At 40.3% G+C, this 20,086-nt stretch overlaps 1 protein-coding gene across 1 annotated transcript in view; it reads left to right on the top strand.

Moving 5' to 3' along the window:
* CTNNA2 (catenin alpha 2) overlaps positions 1-20,086 on the top strand; it is a 165,694-nt gene that overhangs the window by 5,810 nt on the left and 139,798 nt on the right. Inside the window, exon 3 of the mRNA XM_036751104.1 lies at positions 2,508-2,708. Coding sequence (XP_036606999.1) covers positions 2,508-2,708 — 201 coding nt within the window. The remainder of the gene's footprint in view (positions 1-2,507; positions 2,709-20,086) is intronic.

Below are 20,086 nucleotides of genomic sequence, written 5' to 3' on the forward strand. Positions count from 1 at the left end.
TATAATTTAAAACTTTCACAGCTCACAGTTTTCTTAAAAAAAATAATCAGAACCACTTCTTGAAAAGAATAAAGCTGAAGAGGGCTTATCTTGGAGCTTTCATAGCATACAAAGCTATTCTTAATTTTCTCCACCTTCCACCCTCCACCAAACCTTCCCCCTTTGCTGCAGTTCTCCCTCTGGTTTCCTTTCTACATTATATTATTAACAGTAACAAGGAAATGCTTTGGCTGAAGCTGATAACACTCTACAATTCAACTCTGATGGTACAACTTCCATGACATGCCAGGACAGGAAAATGCACGTGAGCTGTCAGGAAATGAGCCTCTGCCAGAGCCACTGGAGCATCCATCCAGGTGTCACAATCCAAGGATGAAAGCCCCTTGGACGGACTGTTCTTGATAATAGTAACTTATCCTACTTTATCCTGCTTTTAGCCCATGAACACTGTCCAATGGTTACTGGACTCTTACTTCTAAGCCCCTCCCTCTAGCTCACTCCCACTCCTACTAAAATTATGTGATTGGTAAATAAGTAACATTTGCATACATAGCTTAACCCAGAAGACATTTTGGAGTGTAATTACTGGATGTGTGTATGTCTGTGTTTGTGTGTGCATGTGTTTCTTCTTGGGGGAATTTCTTCCCTAGGGGAAAATCTCTTTTAACAATGCACTAAGTCCAAATTTTCTAAAGGATGGACCGCAGTCATTGTGTTGTGCTAGAACCTGAATTTTTTAATTCCTCTGCATGAAATGCAACAGGATTGGGGCCAGGTGATGTTGACTATTAATATCACAGAAGCAAAAACCAATTTTCAGATGTGGACTGCACTCATAAAAAAGTGAAATAGCTATGTTAGAAACATTTAAACATTTCCCATTGGGCATAAACTATAACTTTTAATGGTGTTTTAAAATGAACATCTTGGCATTACCCATGTGGTATTTTCATTTGGGGGTTTAACTCAAAAAATTGCAGGTACCAGAAATCTAAAAGATCTATCCATTCCATTCAATAGCCGTTAAGCCAGGATGCTTCTGTTTTACCAATTCGATTCCTTCATTATGTATACTATTTCATGTCTCATATGTTATTCCCCCACTCACTTTGTACTCAGAAGGCTTTGTGACCTTGGAGTCATCCCCAACTCTGTACCCTTTCATTTCCACCATCCGATTGATTGGCAAAGCTCTCCAATGTTAATTCCATACCATCTCGTGCACCTGCCCCTTCTTGCTCGTCATGTAGCCACTATCCCGTGCCTGAACTATTGCTCTCATTCCTCAGTTGTTCTCCTTGATTTCACTTTCTCTCTGATAATAATCGCTGGCATTTATATAGCTCTTTACAGTTACAGAGTAATATTTTCAGTTAACCAAATGTTTACACATAGGATCTTATTTGATTCTTACAACATGGGGAGGTAGGTACTATTGTTAGACCCATTTTACAAATGGGCAAACTGAAGCAGATGAAGGTTGAATGGCTTTTCCAAAGCCATGAAGCTATTAAGTCACTAAGGCTTGATTTGAACTCAGGTCTTTGGAATAGAGAGACTGATAGATAGATAGATGGAGCAGCTAACTTGTTAAGCACTAGCTGTGTGCCAGGACTCTGTCACACACTAGGAATAGAGGGCAAGCAAAATAGAGTCCTTCTGCATAAGGACCCTCCATTCTGATAGGGAAAAGTTCTGTCACATAAAATGGAGGAACAAAAGGGCGATAAGGGTACTTGAGTGAGGACAAGCCCCCTGGAGAGAAGGCAGACAAATCCAGAGAGGCAGGAGTTGAGCCAAGAGTGAAGAAAGCATAAATAGCTTGGATTCATCATGGAGTGGTAGTCCAACATAAAGTGAATGGTGGACTAACATAGAGGGAATGAAGGGGAAAATTATGAAATAAGTCTGGGTAGGAAGGTCACGGGAAGCCTAAAATGCCCCAGCTGAAAATATTGATAATGTTGAGGCTTTGGATTGTATAAAAATTCTGAGAAAATCATGCATTTCCCTCAAATGAATACACTTTAACAAGGGTCTGTATTGAATCATTCTCCCTCTCCCTCTCCTGTCCTCTCCTATCCTCTCCTGTCCTCTCCTATCCTCTCCTGTCCTCTCCTCTCCTGTCCTCCCTTCTCCTCTCTTCTCCCTCTCTCCTCTCATTTAAAAGTAGATAAAATATTCCCCTGATCCTCTGACTCTGGTCATGGGAGTCGTTTGTACTTCATTAAATTCACTTCAGAGAAGCTAACTTTACTATTCATTAATAACTATATTCAGAGTGCACATACACAGTCCAAGCCTTTTCCAAGCAAAAGCTGAGGTAAACAGATGGAACTGTATCCTTAACTGTTGAAGTAGAGACTGCTGTGTTCATAATAGATGGGGTGAGACTGGGCAAGTGAGGGACTGGGAGCTCAGGAAAGAGCTCAATAAAGGCCTGATTGGGTAATAGTGAGTTTCTAATGAAGCTGAAACTTAATAATGCACGTGTGTCCTATCCACAGAAAATCACATTCTAGAAGATGTGAACAAGTGTGTGATTGCACTCCAAGAGGGGGATGTTGATACTTTGGACCGGACAGCAGGTGCAATCCGTGGTCGAGCAGCCCGAGTCATCCACATCATCAATGCGGAGATGGAGAACTACGAAGCTGGAGTTTATACTGAAAAGGTTCTGGAAGCTACAAAATTATTGTCTGAGACAGGTAAGCATGGAAGCAGGATTGATTCCTCTTCTTCATCAATGACAAGGTTATGTCTGGTGCCTCCATAAGAGGCATTGGTGGGAACCTGACATTTTAGATTGCTCCAGTGTGGAAGATGAATTGGGGCATGGGCATTTTCAGTTATCAGAGTTGCTACTTCGGGGCTTGTGGATAATTCATCTGTGATGCTTTCTGGTTTCTTCCTTTAAATGCTTAGGAGAGACAATGTGGAATCATGGATTGAAAGCTGCTCTTGTTTCCAGAGAGTCCTGAGTTTAAGCTCTGTCTCTGACACCTACTGACATGTGACCCTGAACAAGACTCCTATCTTCTTGTAGGTCCAGGCAAATTGCTAGGATTATAAATTAAAGCACTGATAGAAGGCATCACTTCCCTCTGTAGTTCCCTATACCTGTGAAATCATAGGTCCAGTCCCTGTCCCTTCATAATGTCTTAGTTCTCTGGATTTGGTGTCATGATGAAAGATTTGGGTTTGAATCCTGTTTTAGATATCCACCAGCTTTGTGACACAGGTATTATGGTAATTAGGGTAAGACATCTTTACTTTTTTTTTCTTTTGGAATGCTGAGGTAATCAAGTATCTTTGATGAGTCTTGCCTTTCAAATGTAATTTCAAGCAAAGTGGACTTTTTGTTGTCTTTTGTTTCTTTGATTGAATCAAGAGTTTTTGCCCTGCTTAAGAAATGAGAAAGCTTAGTTCACATAGGTTTGAGTCCCATGGTTGTGACACACTCTGACCCTGAGAAGGGTATATAAGATCTGAGGCTGAAGTTTTGCTTTGGGTGTCTCGCTGGAAGAGTGTCATATGATTTGATCAGATGAGACTCTGGGTAGCTGTTCTTAAGAGCCCCCTGGTTTTGAAAACCCAGATGTTGGTGCTTCTCTTTTTGGTAACTATGTATGTGATGTCTTGATCAGACATAGCCTGTCTGGTGATCTGTTTGTAATTTCTGTTTGTATTTGCTCTGAAGTTCAGGGTATTGGCTGTCTTCCCCTAAACTAATTGAATGATATATGTATGTTTAATTAAACTAAGATTGTTAACCCCTTAAAGTTGCTTTCCTTAGAAAAGCAGATCAAAGAACCTGTGCTAGCAGCCTTTCTATGTGCTCTTGTTGTTTGTCTTGTTGCTAGCAGCTGCTAGCAATATTATTGTTACACCTGGGCAAATCAATTAATCTCCCTGAGCTTCAGTGTCTTCTTCAGTAAGATGAATATAATAATGATACTGTTTATGCCATACCTCGCAGAATTATTATGAGACTCAAATGAGAATATCTGTTTAAAGCTCCATGCAGAAATACTAGCCATTGTGTTTGTACTTCATTTTCGAAGAGGACCATGGCATCAGGGACATGATGACATGACTTACAGCTGACTTTGATTTGAGTGAGGGAGGGTTGTGCAAGGTCACCAGTCTCCCTTTCTCCTCCAGAACCATCTGGGTCCAGTGACCAGATATTCATCAGGATGACTGGAGATGACCCAGGATGCAATGGGAGACCCTGGCCTTTTTAAGCTAAGGTCTTTTTAAGTACTCATTTACAGTGAGGCAATGTCCATTCATTGAATAATTCATTGAATAGGCCTCTTTGTGCAGGTATTCAACAAAGATATTAATGAGGGTAGGGGAAAGGGGGAATGTATGATTAATGTTACATCATGATTATGTATGATTATTTTATGGTAATGTATGATTACTAAAGCAAAAAAAAAAAACAAAGCATTATTAAGTGTCTACTATGTGCCAGTCTCTGTGGTTAGAGCTTTAATTCACTTAAATTCAATAAACATTCATTAAGTACCTACTTGGTTCCGGAGCAACTAGGTGGCACAATAGATAGAGTGCCGGGCCTGGAGTGTGGAAGACTCATCTTCCTGACTTCAGATCTGGCCTCAGACACCTGCAATCTGTGTGAATCTGGATAAGTCACCACTCTGTGTGCCTCAGTTTCCTCATCTGTCAAATGAGCTTAAGAAAGAAATGGAAAGCCACCCCAATGTCTTTGCCAAGTGTGTTGGTAGGCAAAATGGGCTCCTTAGCACTTAGTTCAACCAAGTGCCCTTGAATAGTTTGGCTTTCGTTCCCTTTGAGTAATTTAGTGTATTTCATTGAGCCTAACTAGGTGCTAAGCCCCAGGCCCAAACCCCTATTAGGTGTAAAACCTTAGTGGGTATGGATTGGCAACTAAGGTGGGGCCCAAGGCGGGGCTAACTCCAGGGAGGGCCTAGTTTACATGTCTGGGAGAGCAGAGGCTCTTAGACCACGTGCGTTTAAGTTGCCTCTTTGTGACGATTCTAGGTCATATGGGTGAGTCTCATGTGTGACTCACCCCTGATGCTGAAAAAGCTATAAAACTGGGGGTTGGCCTCTTCTTCCTTGGAGCTCCTCCCCATAGCCGTGGTGGCGCACATGATTCTGGGCCAGCCCTTGTTCTGAGCTCCTGGGCTGAACCTAGATGTTGGTAGCTATGAATTGTATTGGGTCTGTCTGTTGATGTTTGTTATTTGTTTGTATTTTGCTCTGAAGTTCAGGGTGCTGGCTTTTTCACCTGAACTAAGTGAATGATATTTGTGTGCTGAATTAAAGTAAGCTTGTCAACCCCTTCACCTTGCTTTCTTTAGTTAAGCAGATCAAAAGAACCTGTGCTGTTGGCAGCTTTCTGGTGCTGGCTGTGGCTGGATCTTACACCCCCACAGAAGCTGCTAGCCGGATTGTGGAAACACCAAGTAAAGCCCAAGTGAGGTCATGAAGAGTCAGACACAACTTAAAAATGACTGAATGAGAATGTACCCAGAATCTCTTTATAAATGTTATGTCATTTTCTTCTCACAGCAACCTTAGAAAGTAGGTGCAACTCCTGACCATCAGCTGAAGTGAGGAAACTCAAGGTACAAAAGTGACTTTTACTCAGTCACACAACTGTTAGGCATCTGAGGCTAGTGTTTGAATGCACATCTTCCCAACGTAAACACTCTTTGCACTAATGGATTACTGGATTGATACAGAGTGGATAGGGAGGAAAAAGTGCATAGAATCTTACATTGCTTATAGATTGGTCACAATCCCTGGTTACTTCTCTCCTCGTGGATTTTGTATTTGCATTGGCTTTGGGTAAATGATGAGTATTAGTTAAGTATTTGGCATTGTAATGGTGTGATGGAATCCCTTTTCCCTTGTTGGTGAAGTCCTATTTTATTTTTTCTTAAATTGAAAAGACCTAATGGGGGAAACTTGTGCATTTTGAAGCCAGAAGTTCTGAGGTGATCCGAGTCCTTTAGAGGCCAGGAAGGGAATAGAGGTCATGGTAGGAAGAGATAAGGTGCCACTTCTCTAATCGCAATCTCAGCTACTGGGAGTGGTATGAGGTTTGGTTGGGTGTGCTTTCCCCTTTCTGTTTTTGATTGTTTCTTTCAAGAGGATTCTGAAAGAGAGACAGGGAAAAGAAAAGAGGTTTGGAAGGAAAAGTAAAAATAAAAACAACACCTACTTCACACTTCTGCTACATGCTGACTCAACTGAGAGAGTGCTTTGTCCCACTTGGTCCTAATCCACTCCTAACATCATTAATCTCATCAGCTTACATGATAATGGAGGCAGGACTCCAAAGCATTTTATCTGAAAAGTGTTTGAGAGTTTTAGTGGCCTGTAAGCTCCAAAGGAATCAATAATGTATCATAGTTGCCAGCAAAAGGCAGATGTAATCTTGGCCTGTATGAAAGAAGGCATAGCTTCCAGCAATTGTGATGCAGTGAAATCAATGGACATATGGTGCAGTGGAATCTTGACTTTGGAATTAGAGGACATGTGTTCAAATTTGATCATAGGTATTTACTACCCATGTGACATTGTACAGTATCCTGTTTTTAAGATTAAACTATTTTTAGTTTTCAACATTCATTTCCACAAGATTTTGAATTACAAATTTTTTTCTCCACCTTTCCCCTCCCCCCCACCCCAAGATTGCCCCTTTCCCCAGTCTGCCTTTCCTTCTCTTACCTCACCCTGCTTCCTTATCCTCTTCCCACTTACTTTCTTGTAGAGCCAGATAGCTTCTATACCCCATTGCCTGTATATCTTATTTCCCAGGTGCATGTAAAAACAATTTTTAACATTTGTTTTTAGAACTTTGAGTTCCAAATACTCTCCCTTCTTCCTTCCCTCCTGTGCTTGAGAAGGCATGCAATTCTATATAGGTTATACATATATCATTATACAAAATGCTTCCATAATAGTCATGTTGTGAAAGGCTAGCTATATTTCCCTCCATCCTTTCCTCCATCCCCCCTTTATTCAATTTTCTCTTTTGACCCCATCCCTTTTCAAAAGCATTTGCTTTTGACTACCTCCTCCCCCAATCTGTCCTTCCTTCTATCATCCCCCCTCTTATCCCCTTCCCCGCTACTTTCTTGTAGGGTAAGATGCCCAATTGAGTGTTTATGTTATTCCCTCCTTAAGCCAGATCCTATGAGAGTAAGGTTCACTCATTCCCTTTCACCTACCCCATCTTCCCTTCCATTATAACAGCTATTTCTATATATGCATGCATGTATGTATATGTATATGTGTATATGTGTGTATGCACACACATATACACATATACACGTATATATGTGTATATATGTATGTATGCATGTATGTTTGTATGTATATTCCCTTCGACTACCCGAATATTGAGAAAGGTCCCATGGGTTACAAATATCATCTTTCTACATAGGAATGCAAACAGTTCTACTTTAGTAAATCCCTTATGAATTATCTTTCCTGTTTACCTTTTCATGCTTCTCTTGATTCTTGTATTTGAAAGTCAAATTTTCTGTTCAGCTCTGGTCTTTTCATCAACAATGCTTGACAGTCTTCCATTTCATTAAAAGTCAATTTTTTTGCTCTGAAGTTTTATACTCAGTTTTGCTTGGTAGGTGATTCTTGGTTTTAATCCTAGCTCCTTTGACCTCTAGGATGTCATATTCCAAGCCCTTTAATCCTTTAGTGTTGAAGCTACTAGATCTTATGTTATCCTGATTGTGTTTCCACAGTACTCAAATTAGTTCTTTCTGGCTGCTTGCAATATTTTCCCCTTGACCTGAGAACTCTGGAATTTGGCCACAATATTCCTAGGAGTTTTCCTTTTGGGATCTGTTTCAAGAAGCGATGGGTGGATTTATTTTTTTTCGATTTTATCCTCGGGTTCTTGAATATCAGAGGAGTTTTCTTTGATAATTTCTTGAGAGATGATGTCTAGGCTCTTTTTTTGATCATGGCTTTCAGGTAGTCCAATAATTTTTAAATTATCTCTCCTGGATCTATTTTCCCAGTCAATGGTTTTTCCAATGAGATATTTCACATTGCCTTCTTTTTTTTTTATTCTATTGGTTCTGTTTTATTTCTTGATTTCTTATAAAGTCATTAGTTTTCTTTTTTCTCCATTCTAATTTTTAATGAATTATTTTCTTCAGTGATCTTTTGAACCTCCTTTTCCATTTGGCTAATTCTGCTTTTTAAGGCATTCTTCTCATTGACTTTTTGGACTTCTTTTGTCATTTGGGTTAGTCTATTTTTTAAGATGTTATTTTCTTCAGCATTTTTGGGGGATCTCCTTTAGCAATCTGTTGACTCATTTTTCATGATTTTCTTGCATCACTCTCATTTCTCTTCCCAATATCTTTTATACTTCTCTTAATTTATTTTTTTAAAATCCTTTCTGAGCTCTTACTTGGCCTGAGACCAATTGATATTTTTCTTGGAGACTGTTGATGTAGGATCTTTGACTTTGTTGTCTTCTTCTGGCTGTATATTTTGATCTTCTTTATCACCAAAGTAAGATTCTAAAGTCTGAGTTTTTTTACACTGTCTGATCATTTCCCCAGTCAATCACTTGATTTTTGAGCCCTTTCTCAAGGTATGACTGCTTTCAAAGTGGAAAGTGCTCTGACCCAAGCTTCAGGGGTTTTGCACCTCTACCCTCAGAGCTACTTCTAGGCACCTGTGAATATACAGTTTTTCTGAGGCAGTATGCTACTGTTACTGCTGCCCCTGCAGCCACCTCTGCCACCCCAGGGCTGGGGCTAGACTGTGTCTATCTCTGATCCAGGTCCAACAGGGTTTTTCCACTGACCTGCTAAGTTGTCTTTGGTGTTTGTGGGTTGAGAAGCCTGGCCACAGCTTAGTGATTCAGTGCCCTGCAGCCTGCTCTGCCCAGTCTGCTCCGGCCTGGTCTTTGCTGATGCAGCCCAAGCTAGGCTGTGCTCCTCTCTCAGCCTGGTGTGATAGAGCTTTCCCAGTGACCATCCAGGCTGTCTTGGGTTAGAGACTTGTTTCACTCTATCATTTCATGGGTTCTGTAGCTCTAGAATTTGTTTAGAGTCATTTTTTACAGGTGTTTGGAAGAATTTGGGGGAGAGCTCAAGCAAGTCCCTGCTTTTACTCCACCATCTTGGCTCCACACGCATTGTCCTATATCCTTGCTTAACTGCTCACTGTATGACTCCATGCAGGTCCCTTGACATTTTTGGGCCTCAGTTGCTATAACTGTAAAGTTAAAGCATTAGACTAGATGACTTCCATTTATTTGTCTAAAAAAAAAATTAGGACCCCATTTTCCTATTACTAAAAAGTACTAGTACTATCATATTCTGCCCTGATCAAACCTGTATTGAACTCCTGCATTGATTGCTGTGGGTCATATTTCAGAAAGTACATTGATAAGCACACATGGTCCACCTGAATTCCCACAATTCCATTATGAGGACTTAGTGAAGGTAGGGAAAAATTTTACCCTAGGAAAGAGAATATTCAGAGGAGCAACCTTGCAGCTGTTATCAAATGTGGAAGAGAAATTAGCCTTTGTTGTCATTGGATTCAGAGGGTAGAGTTTGAAAGAATGCTTGGCAGTCCCAAAGCAGCAAATTTAGAGGGCGACTACAGCAGCAACAACAAAACAACCAGATCTTCCAGAAAATGTTTTTTGAAAACGAATAGAGCCAGGTTGGTAGGCAGTGAATATTTACTCACTGAATTCTTCAAGTGAAGGCTTCTTCTTCAAGGAATGTTGTTCACCTGGTTACTGATAGGAGTAGATACCAACTGAGTTCCCATCCAACTCATAAAGACTGTGATTCTTTGGAGTTATGTGAGTCCCTGTCAGTTTTGGAATCAAGAGAAAACTCTCATTTAACCCCTTCATTTTACAGATGATCAAAGTAAAGATTAGAAAATCAAGTGACTTGTCCAAGGGTACATAACCTTTAAATGTTGAGAAGTAAGATTTCTGAACTCTGGATCTTGTGGTCTATTCCACCATGTTACCAAGATCAGTCCTTCTAGGTTTAATGGGAAATAGATTAATCTACACTGATATTTTCCACAAGAACTTTGGTCGATGCCTTAACCAACATATTTACCTTCTCTGGTTGGCACATTACAAACTCTGCCAGATTTCCTTAGAGTTATGCCAAAAGCACTATTGGTACTGAAAATCAGTAAGGCAAGATTCATGACCTCAAGGATGACCATGAAAATGCCTAAAAGATTTGGAATCTCGAAATATAAGAAATTCTCTAGGTAGAAGGCAGAGGAAGTATAACATTTATTGAGACAAGAGAGAATCCAATTCCAGGACCATTAATTCCAATTCCATACCATAGCAATTATATAACAAAACCAGAAAGCCCACCTCAATGTAGCAACAAGGAAATTATAACAAAGTATTATGGCAAAGAACCAAGCCATCCTGCAACCTCCCCAACTAGGGCCTTCCTGAAAATAATCAATCATGAATCCTAACTCTCTGCTCAGCACTCTCTGCTACAGCTCTGCTTACTCCCAGTTCCTTGAACTCCACAACTTTCTCTTGTTCTGCCCTCTTGGATCTGCAGTGTCTCTCGATGCTGGCTCTCCCTCAGTGTCTGCTGCTTCAATGTCCTCTCGATGTCTGCTTCTGAATCCTACTGCTCTCAGTTCTGCTGCTCCCAGTTCTGGTCTCTCTTTTTACAATCTGAGTCAGCATCTGATTGACTAGAACTCAATGCACATACTATCAGCTCTGGTCTTAGCAACTCCCCTTAGGGCCTTGAGGGCTTCACACCTCTCCAGGTCTAACTAGCCAAAGGGTGTGGGCCTGGGCCTCACCCCTAGTTAGTGAAAGTGTGTGGGCCTGCCTCTGATCAGGCCTCCCTTTGTTGGCCCCACTTGAAGCCTATTCAATGGGTGGGAAAGAGCTTTCACTTACAGATTGGCTTTACATACTGATTGTCAGAATCATTAGTTATTGTCATTATTATCATTAATCTCAATGTGTAAATAGTAATATATTTTTCATCCTCAAATGATGGGGGACATTTAAGCTGACACAGTTATCTGTGGGTGGACCAAAAGAAATCTATTAGCCTGGATATAGCATAGTAAGGCAAAAGGCAGCAAGAAACATTGGACATCCTCTGAAAAATCAACAAGATGGAAACAATGTAAAATGAGATAATAAGGAACATCTCCAGAGGTTAGTTTCCTCCTCGAGAGATTGCAGTGACTTGGAGTTAGATATAACAACAATGAAATGAGTTCACATTTTAATTAGCAGAAATCTAGCTCTGCCTCCCTAGAGGCCCAATCGCCCAGCATTTATTAAAGCTATGCAAAGCTGACCACATGACACTTCTTTCCCTTCCTTGCTGGGATGGCCTAAGAGATTTTTACAGACTGTAACCATTTTATTTGATGTAGATTCTGTGAAAATTGTCCACTGCTCTGCCCCTCTTAGACTCTCAGCAAATGCAGGGCAACCTTGATGAGCTGGAATGAGCATCCTATGATAACTGGATTTCTTTGCTGCATTTTGCCTTTCAAGAAAAATAGACAAATACTGGGAAATTGACCTGAAAACAAACTTTGGATAAAGGGTAAACAGCTTCCAGATTACACGCTAAGTGCTATCATGCTAAGGTCAAGTGACATTCTGTCCGATAAGTTGAAGTTTCAGAGAGAGTTAGTTTCAGCATAAGGAAGAATAAATTAATTTGTCTATCAGAAATATTTACTAAGCACCAACATCCTATGTGTTAGGTGTTGGGGACTCAAGTACCAAGAATGAAACAGTCTTCACATCTTCACTCACAATGAAACCACAGTCTACTGGGGGAGACAAGAAGTAGAGCTAATATATCTACCCTGTCTCTCTGTCTCTGTCTCTGTCTCTTCACACACACACACACACACACACACACACACACACATATGCATATATATTTAAATACACACATATATACATTTAGTCCAAAAAAAGGAAAAGAAATCCTCTGAGTCTCATATAGTACCTTTTCATAGTAGGTGGCTCCTCAGTAAACATTTGTTAAATGTTTCTTAGAATGCTAGTGGGAACTTCAAACAATTGGTCCTTACAAAAGGAGAATTTGGCAACAACTTTAGGAAACACCTACTTGTGTATATAGATTATTGACATCAAAAATGTATGGTGACATCACATAGGCACACAATTATGGGAACTGAGGCTTGAGGTCAGGAATTCGCCTCAATAGAAGTTTGATGAGAACTAGTGAAAAGCCCAGACCTAGAGGGAATCAACTACCGGAAATAATACTGAGACAGAAATTGAGGGATTGTAGGATAAGACTGGCACCCCATTGCTGGGAATCAGATGGCAAGGTAGTTCACCTGCTATAAGTATAAGGCAAGGTTTCTGAGGCTGGGTAGGACTTGACTACCCTTTAACAAGAGCTTCTCAGACGATGGTACTATGAGTCTCTAGCTGTTCTCTTTTATCCTGTTCCCAGATAGGACATGCATCCTGGGATGGAGAAAACCATATAAAAGTACGGAGGTTAAGTGATTGCAGCTAGAGGGATTTGGTTGTAGGAGAGTTCGGTTAGAAGATTAGATTAGAGGTAATACTTGCAGTTTGTGGAGGGTTTTACTGGATAAGTGCTAAGGCCCCTTCCAAATGTGTGAGCCTTTTTATTCCTTATACCTTTTCCCTTTTCATCACCAATCATGTTTGAAATGGTGACCTTGAGACCTTGCAAAAGCCTTAGTTGACCCAGAAAGATTTAATTGTGTTCAGCATGTGTCTTGAGACTGGACAGAATACTAAGGCATTTTAGAAAGATTATCAACAAGCACTGTTGAAATCTAAAAGCTTTTTCAGGTTGACCTTTGACTAGGAAATCAGTGACCCAGAGCAGCCCCTTTCTTGATAATTCTTTCTTTACTCTTATGATGGATCTGTGATCTCACTCTCTAAATGGTGCCGATCTCAAATCATTCATGTCCTCTATTCCTATGGGACTCCGCTCCAAGTCCTCTCATTGACTCTCTGCAGAAGACCTATAGAAGTGGCCAGGAATATTGGGTTAGACCTGCTAGCATGGTCTGGAGAGCAATGGAGCCCTTGGGCCATCCATCAGTTTCCAAATTTTTCATGACAATTCCACCCTTCTAATATGATGCTTTGAGAAATATTCTGGTATAATATTAATAATAATAATAATAATGATAATAGGAGGAGGATATGGATGGTGATGACATAATGATAGCCAACATGTAGATATACATACACACATACATACATACATGAGATGTGCTGTGATTATCCTCATTTTACTGATGAAAAACTGAGGCTAAAATAGAGTCAGTGAGCTGCCGTGGTTCATAGAGCTAGTGAGACATGATTAGAATTCTGGCCTTTATGAATGCAAATACACTTCTCTATGCATTTGGATCACTGTAGATACTGACGTGTGGTGATTAAAGTGCTGAACTGGGATTCAGCAAGATCTAGCTTCAAATCTTGCCTTGGATATTCATTAGCCATGGAAATACAAGTTGTTTAATATCTTTAAGTCTCAGTTTCCTGAGAATTAGAAGGTTCTGCTAGATAGCACCTAGGATCTTCACAGCTTTCTAACTCTGCTGGCCTCTTCTTCTAATTATAGAGTTTTCTGATAATGCCCTTTATGCCACATCATCCAGTTCTTAGTAATATACGTCAATCTCCTCTTACTCACCAGGTACCCTATTACTTCCTTTTGGATGACCATTGACTTTGGTCAGGGACTGGTCCTCTGTGCATGTATAGACACATAATTTTGATAAGGGATCTACAAGGTCCATGATTTTTTTTTAAACCATAAGATTCTGGTTTCACCAGGCTGCCAGAGAGATATGCTAAACATACCCATGCAACTCACTCACACACACACACATACACACACACACACACACACACACACACACACACACACCATTTAGAACATGTATTATAGGGAGACTAGATAACAGAGAAATATGTAGATTGGAGTCAGGAGACCTGAGAGTCTTCCCTCTGTCACTTACTAGACATGTGACTTTACAAGTTATTTAATCTATCTGGGGCTCAGCTTCTTCATGTTCAAAGCGAAGGAATTGAATCTGTTAATTTGTCAGAGTCCTTGCAGCTCTAATCTCATATCTGAAGAAATGGGAGCTGACCTCAGGTCCCAGCATCAAGAACTAAAAGTTGGAAGAACTAAGCAAGGGCAGAGCAGGCCCAGGTATACATATGTAAATAACCATGGTGGGTGGCTTTCCAGTAGGGAGGTTTTCAATGTTTTATCTAAAGCCATCCACAGAGCAACATAACCTTCTGCTTTGTATATCCAATGAAATTCCAACTCAATAAAGAGAGGGCTTTAGTGAAAGGGGCCTTTTGTGTCAAAATGAATACTCTGTTAAGTTAAAATAATAATAATTTCCAGGATGATTATTATGCTAAAATTCTACTGCTTCCATATGCAGAATTTTACCTATTCATTTTTCATCAAACTAATTTACAATGATGAAAACACAATAAACTAGATCTACAGCAGGCCCATTAAATACTTACATTGCATATTTGATGTGCTCTTCAATAAAGCCAGAATTATAACAAATTGCTAACAGCTTTCTAGTAAGTGCATGCTTGACCAAACCCATCTTTAAAGATCTGATTTAAAAAGTCAGGTTTGTGCAGGATGCAATGCCACAAACGCACATTTGGTGACATATTTATATATACATAGAAGAGCTCATTCTTCACTGAACGGATTATATTGAAATGTCATTTTTTGTAAATTTGATAGCACATGAAAGCTCATGGATATGGAAACGTGATCAGATTAGGAGAAGCGAACAGCATTGAGATCTGCAAAAGGGTCTGATTTTTATTCTTTTTTACCTCTCAGGGATCTGCCCTGTACCTGCCATTACAGAGGATTGTAGAATAAGGAGAGAGAGAGAGAGAGAGTGAGAGAGGGAGGAGAAAAGAAGACTTTTTAAAAAAGGTCTTCCACATTATCGAACATCAACAGAGAATGAAATTCACATTTCATTGCCTAACACGTGGACCAAAAATATGTTATCACTGTTATTTAGATTCCTCTGTAACCAAAAATCTTGTAAGAGTGTGCAGAGATTTATAGGCAAATGCTGTTCATTTCTCCACCACCACCACCCCACAAAAACAAAAAAAAATCGAACAGAGCACAAGTGTATTTAAGCAAGAAAACAACAAATTCAAAGTGCCAAAATAGAAAAGGTATTGACTGGTACTTCCCCTCCCCAACAGCTGTTCTTGGTCTTCAAATTTATTGATCAGTATCATAGAGTATAACCCTGTGCAGTTCCAGTCATTATCCACTCCTCTTTCATATAATCCATACTCTAGACAAGCAGGTGTCCCCAGTGTCCCCCAGCTGCGTCATGCCCCTAAGCAACTTCCAGGCCTGTCTGATGCTGTCCTCCCTTTCCACAATGGCCTCTCCCATTCTCCCTCACAATTCATCCAAATCTTGTGCACATTGTAAGATTTACCTCCAAGCCTTGCTCCTGGAATGAGGGTTTGAGCACACTCACACTTGGATGCCACATCTGCCAATTACCAGCTTTGTAACCTTGGGCAAATCTCTCAAACTCTGCAATTTAGTTCTCTCCTCTATAATGGGAGGTAATTGGACTAGCTAATATCCAAGGTTCTTTCTAAGCCTACATTTTTGATCCTGTGTTCCCCCTCTTCTCTGAATAATTATGTCGTTCCAAGTGGTTTTTCTTCATCCATTTGATTTTTCTTTCTGTAATCCAATTTCCATTGCGATACTTATGTAGACTTTGGACCATTCTACTATTCAAATAACTCCCTTCCTAGAACTAATAGCAAGTGTCCTATCTCTTGAGGTGCAAAGATAACAACAACCACAACAAACAATTACAATAATAATTACTGCCACTCTGCTTCTCTAGGAAGCAAGGAGAAAAGAAAGATCCCTAAGAAGATCTCTGCATTTTTATGTACTGTTCTCTACCATTGCTCTATTCAGGTCTTAAGTATCTGCCTCTTTGGTAGAATGGCTTTAGCCTGTTCCTCAAGATCCCTTGAGGGCCAGAGCCAACACCATGCTTCTGGATTCCCACAACTGTGCCACATCTGAGGATTAGTGTAAAAGTCATTTTTCAGGGCAAGTCCATTGGGAAACAAAGGGATCCGACTTGATTATTAACCACAAAAAACTGTGAAAACCATCTGAACAAAAACAATCAAATGGCTTGTTGCTGCCCAATTTTCTAAAGACTATTATTTTGGATAGCTACAGCCGAGTGAGGAGGGTAAGCTATACTTTACTATTCACCTCCCCATTCAAAGAATGGCAAGAGGAACAACATCTTTTTTTGGGGGGTGAGGCTTTGGGACACCTTTATTTTCTCCCTCAGTATCATTGTCATCTCATAGCACAAAGTTCAACCATAACTCTTAACTATTCACATGAATTGGTATGAAAATCATAGGTTGACATAATAGAAGCCATTGCAATCTGAGAAGTTGCTCATCATCAACCTTTTAAAGGAGAATGTATATGTATATGTGCTATATATGTATGTGTGTATATATACACACATGTGTATATGTGCGCAAACATATATGTGTGTATACATATGTACCTAGAAGACACGTTAAAATCTATCTAGCCGAAGCCCTTCATTTTACCGATGACTTGTCCATGGTCAAATAGGTAATCAGTGGAAGAGCCAAGAAAAACCCCCTGTCCTCTGACTAAAAAGCTAGTCTTCTTTCCATTGTAACATCATTAGGCTGTCAGTAGGAAACTTCCAGCAGAGACCTTAATGACCTGAATATGATGTGAAGAATTTGTTTTCTGTATTTTTAGAAGGGAGGTATCCTGATTTATTTTAAAATGGTCACATTTAAAGTGGTCACATGCAGTAGCTTGGTTTATTAGTCAGCATCACTCGCATTTGCATAATGCGTGAAGGTTTCCAAAGGTCTTTCCTCATAACAACCTTGTCAGTTAGGTAGCAGAACTATTAGTAATCTCAGTTTTCCAGATGAGGAAACTGAGGCTCAAAGTGATACGATAAAAATAATAAATGTCAGACCTGGAGCTCAAGCCCAGGTATCCAATGATCTTTCCACTGCCTTGACTCACTGCCTCCTGAATAAAAAGTCAAAGTGGCAGAGAGAGGCTTGAGGGTGAATTTATCTATTTATATTTAGTGTCCAAAACATCTGGATCAACTTAGAGGTGGGGGAGGGAAAGTACAGGAGAAGTTCATGTCCCATCAACTTTCCAGACCATATTTTCCCAGAAATTCATTAAGATATTCTTACACACAATAGGCTATGTGCATATTATTGGTATGGAGTGACTACACGATGCCAATATGCTCATTTCTAAGTATCATTGCTAATATCATTGCTGCTTTCTCAGTGATGCTTCCAAGAAGGAAGGAAGGAAGGAAGGAAGGAAGGAAGGAAGGAAGGAAGGAAGGAAGGAAGGAAGGAAGGAAGGAAGGAAGGAAAGAAGGAAGGAAGGAGGGAGGGAGGAAGAAAGGGAGGGATTTCTTAAGTGTCTACTACATGTCATGTAATATGGTAAGCACTTTATTAAAATTATTTCATTTGATCCAAATTGCAACCCTGGGAGGCAGGTACTATTATAATCTTCATTTTACTGGTGAGGAAACTGAGGCAAAAAGAGAGTCATGTATCTAATAATTGGCTGAGGCAGATTCAGATTCAGGTCTTTCTGGTTCTAGGCTGAGCATTCTGACCGCTGTACTCCCTTCATTCCTAACAGTCCTACTATGTGTGCAGACCTTCCTGCATTGTGGGATTTGCTGAGGCACTAGCTTTGCTTTTAGCAGTGCAGAGTCAATGTAATAATAGCCTAGGTTGACCTAGAATCTTCTCTTTGAAATGCCTTATTTCATTGATCTTTTGGCTGCCCCTTTTTTCCACATTTTATCCTTAACAAAGCCTTGATCAGCCTTATGAAACATCACCATCATTATTCGATCCAATTTGACTAGCATTTGTTAAGTACCTGCTGCGATCCATTGGTGATGGGGATGCAAAGACCAAACTGAAACAGCTGCCACCCTCAAGGGACCTTCTTTTCTACTGGAAGGAAATGAGCGCAAAGGTGCCTGACCAAAATAGGTGAAATACAGCCAATGAATTGTGAAAGGTGAAAGCACGGAGGATAAGGAGAGACGTCATATAAGGAGTGGCCATAGAACTGAGTCTTGGAAAAACAAAAACAAAACGAGGGATCCTAACAGGAGGAGGGGAGAAGGAAGAGTGTTGTTTGGGCAAAGGCAAGTGAGAAAGGAGATGGAATGCCATCAGCAAAAATAGGTGTGTGTTGGGTGAACTCTTGTCCAACCAGCCTGGAAAGACAGGCTGGAAGCAGAATGTGATGGGCTGGTAGTGTCAAACAGAAGTGTTTTCATTAACTGAACTTACTGGAATGAAGGAGTAACATGTTCACAATTGTGCTTCAGGACAATGATTAGGTGGAGTATGGCTTGCAGGGAAGAGACACTAGTCATGTAGTTCTATTTCAATAATCTAGGTGAGAGGAAACAGAACCCTAAACTAGGGTGGGCGTGATTTTCATGGAAAGAGGGAGATGGGTACAAGAAATGTATTAGAAATAGGATCAATCAGGCTTGGCAACTGGGAGATGAGAGGAAATCTTCAGCAGACGCCTAATGCTCTCTGAAATTATCGTAGGAGTCCTCTGAAGCTCTGCTCCAGCCTCTAGCTACTTTCATCATTTTTGAACTATATTGTTTACATGAAACCTCCATTCTAGGGAACTTGTCCATTCCCTATCCACTGATTGTACTATGCACATTCCAGCTCTTGCATAGTGTTTCTTGACTCCTCCCCACCACCCACCTTCCTAGAATGCCCTCCTGTCCACCCATAAAAATAATTATCATCATTACAGACCTAGGACAAGTCCCACCACATTCATGAAATCTTGCTTAACCACTCAACCCAAAGACATGAGCTACACACTTGATATCACAGGCCTCCAAATTAATGTGAACTGCTGCGTTAGGGCATTGGGAGAGGAATGGGGAGGTGTTAGGTCACTGTGCTTTGCTGTCATCAGACCTCAACTGGAAAACTGTGCTCAGTCCCAGGAACAATGGCTTCAAAGGGAAATTGACAGGGTGATGAGTGTCCAGAGGAACATAATCAGGGTGGGTGAAGGACTTCATGTGGCATACAATAGTTGGTTTAAGGAACTGGGGATGTTTAGGCTGGCGAAGGGAAGATTTAGAGGAGATATGATAGCTATCTTGGAATGCTTCAAGCCTGTCACAAAGGGATTAGACTTGTTCTTCTTGATAGCAGTGACCAAAACTAGGAGCCACAGGTAGAAGTAGCAATGAGACAAATTAAGGCTTAACATCTGGGAAAACTTCCTGACAATTAGAATTGTCCAAAAATAGAATAGATGCTTTAGCATCCTTTGGAAATCTTCTCTGTTGCATCCCAACCAGTCATCATTTACCTTATGCTTAAAGGCCTTTATTGATAAGGAATGAGCAGTCTCACAAGGCAGCCCCTTGCATTTTGAGGGAGGGCTATTTATGGTGTTATACATTTCCTTGAAACTCACTGGAGCTCTCACTCACTGGTACTAGTATACTGCTTTCTAAAACTAAGCTGAATGAATTCATTCCTTGTTCCTTGTGACAGCCCTTAAATATCAGAGGGCAACTTTATCAAATTATCCCTGTCTGTTCTTCTCCAGACCAAATGTCCTCACTTTCCTTAGCTCTTCCTAAATATTCTAGTTCCTAAACCCCTCACCATACAGATCACCATCCTCTGGATGAGCTTCAGTTTGTCAATGACCTTCTTAAAATATGGTGCTTAGAATGGAACATGATGTTTCATATTAGAGGGTCAAACCAAGAAAGGAACAGCTCACAAATACGGGAAAGTTTTTCATAATTCCAACTCTCTATGCATCTTGGTCTATTTATATATAACACATGAGTAATGTCTGACCCAAGA

Source organism: Trichosurus vulpecula, chromosome 3 (assembly GCF_011100635.1).
Source record: "Trichosurus vulpecula isolate mTriVul1 chromosome 3, mTriVul1.pri, whole genome shotgun sequence".
Lineage (NCBI taxonomy): Eukaryota > Metazoa > Chordata > Mammalia > Diprotodontia > Phalangeridae > Trichosurus > Trichosurus vulpecula.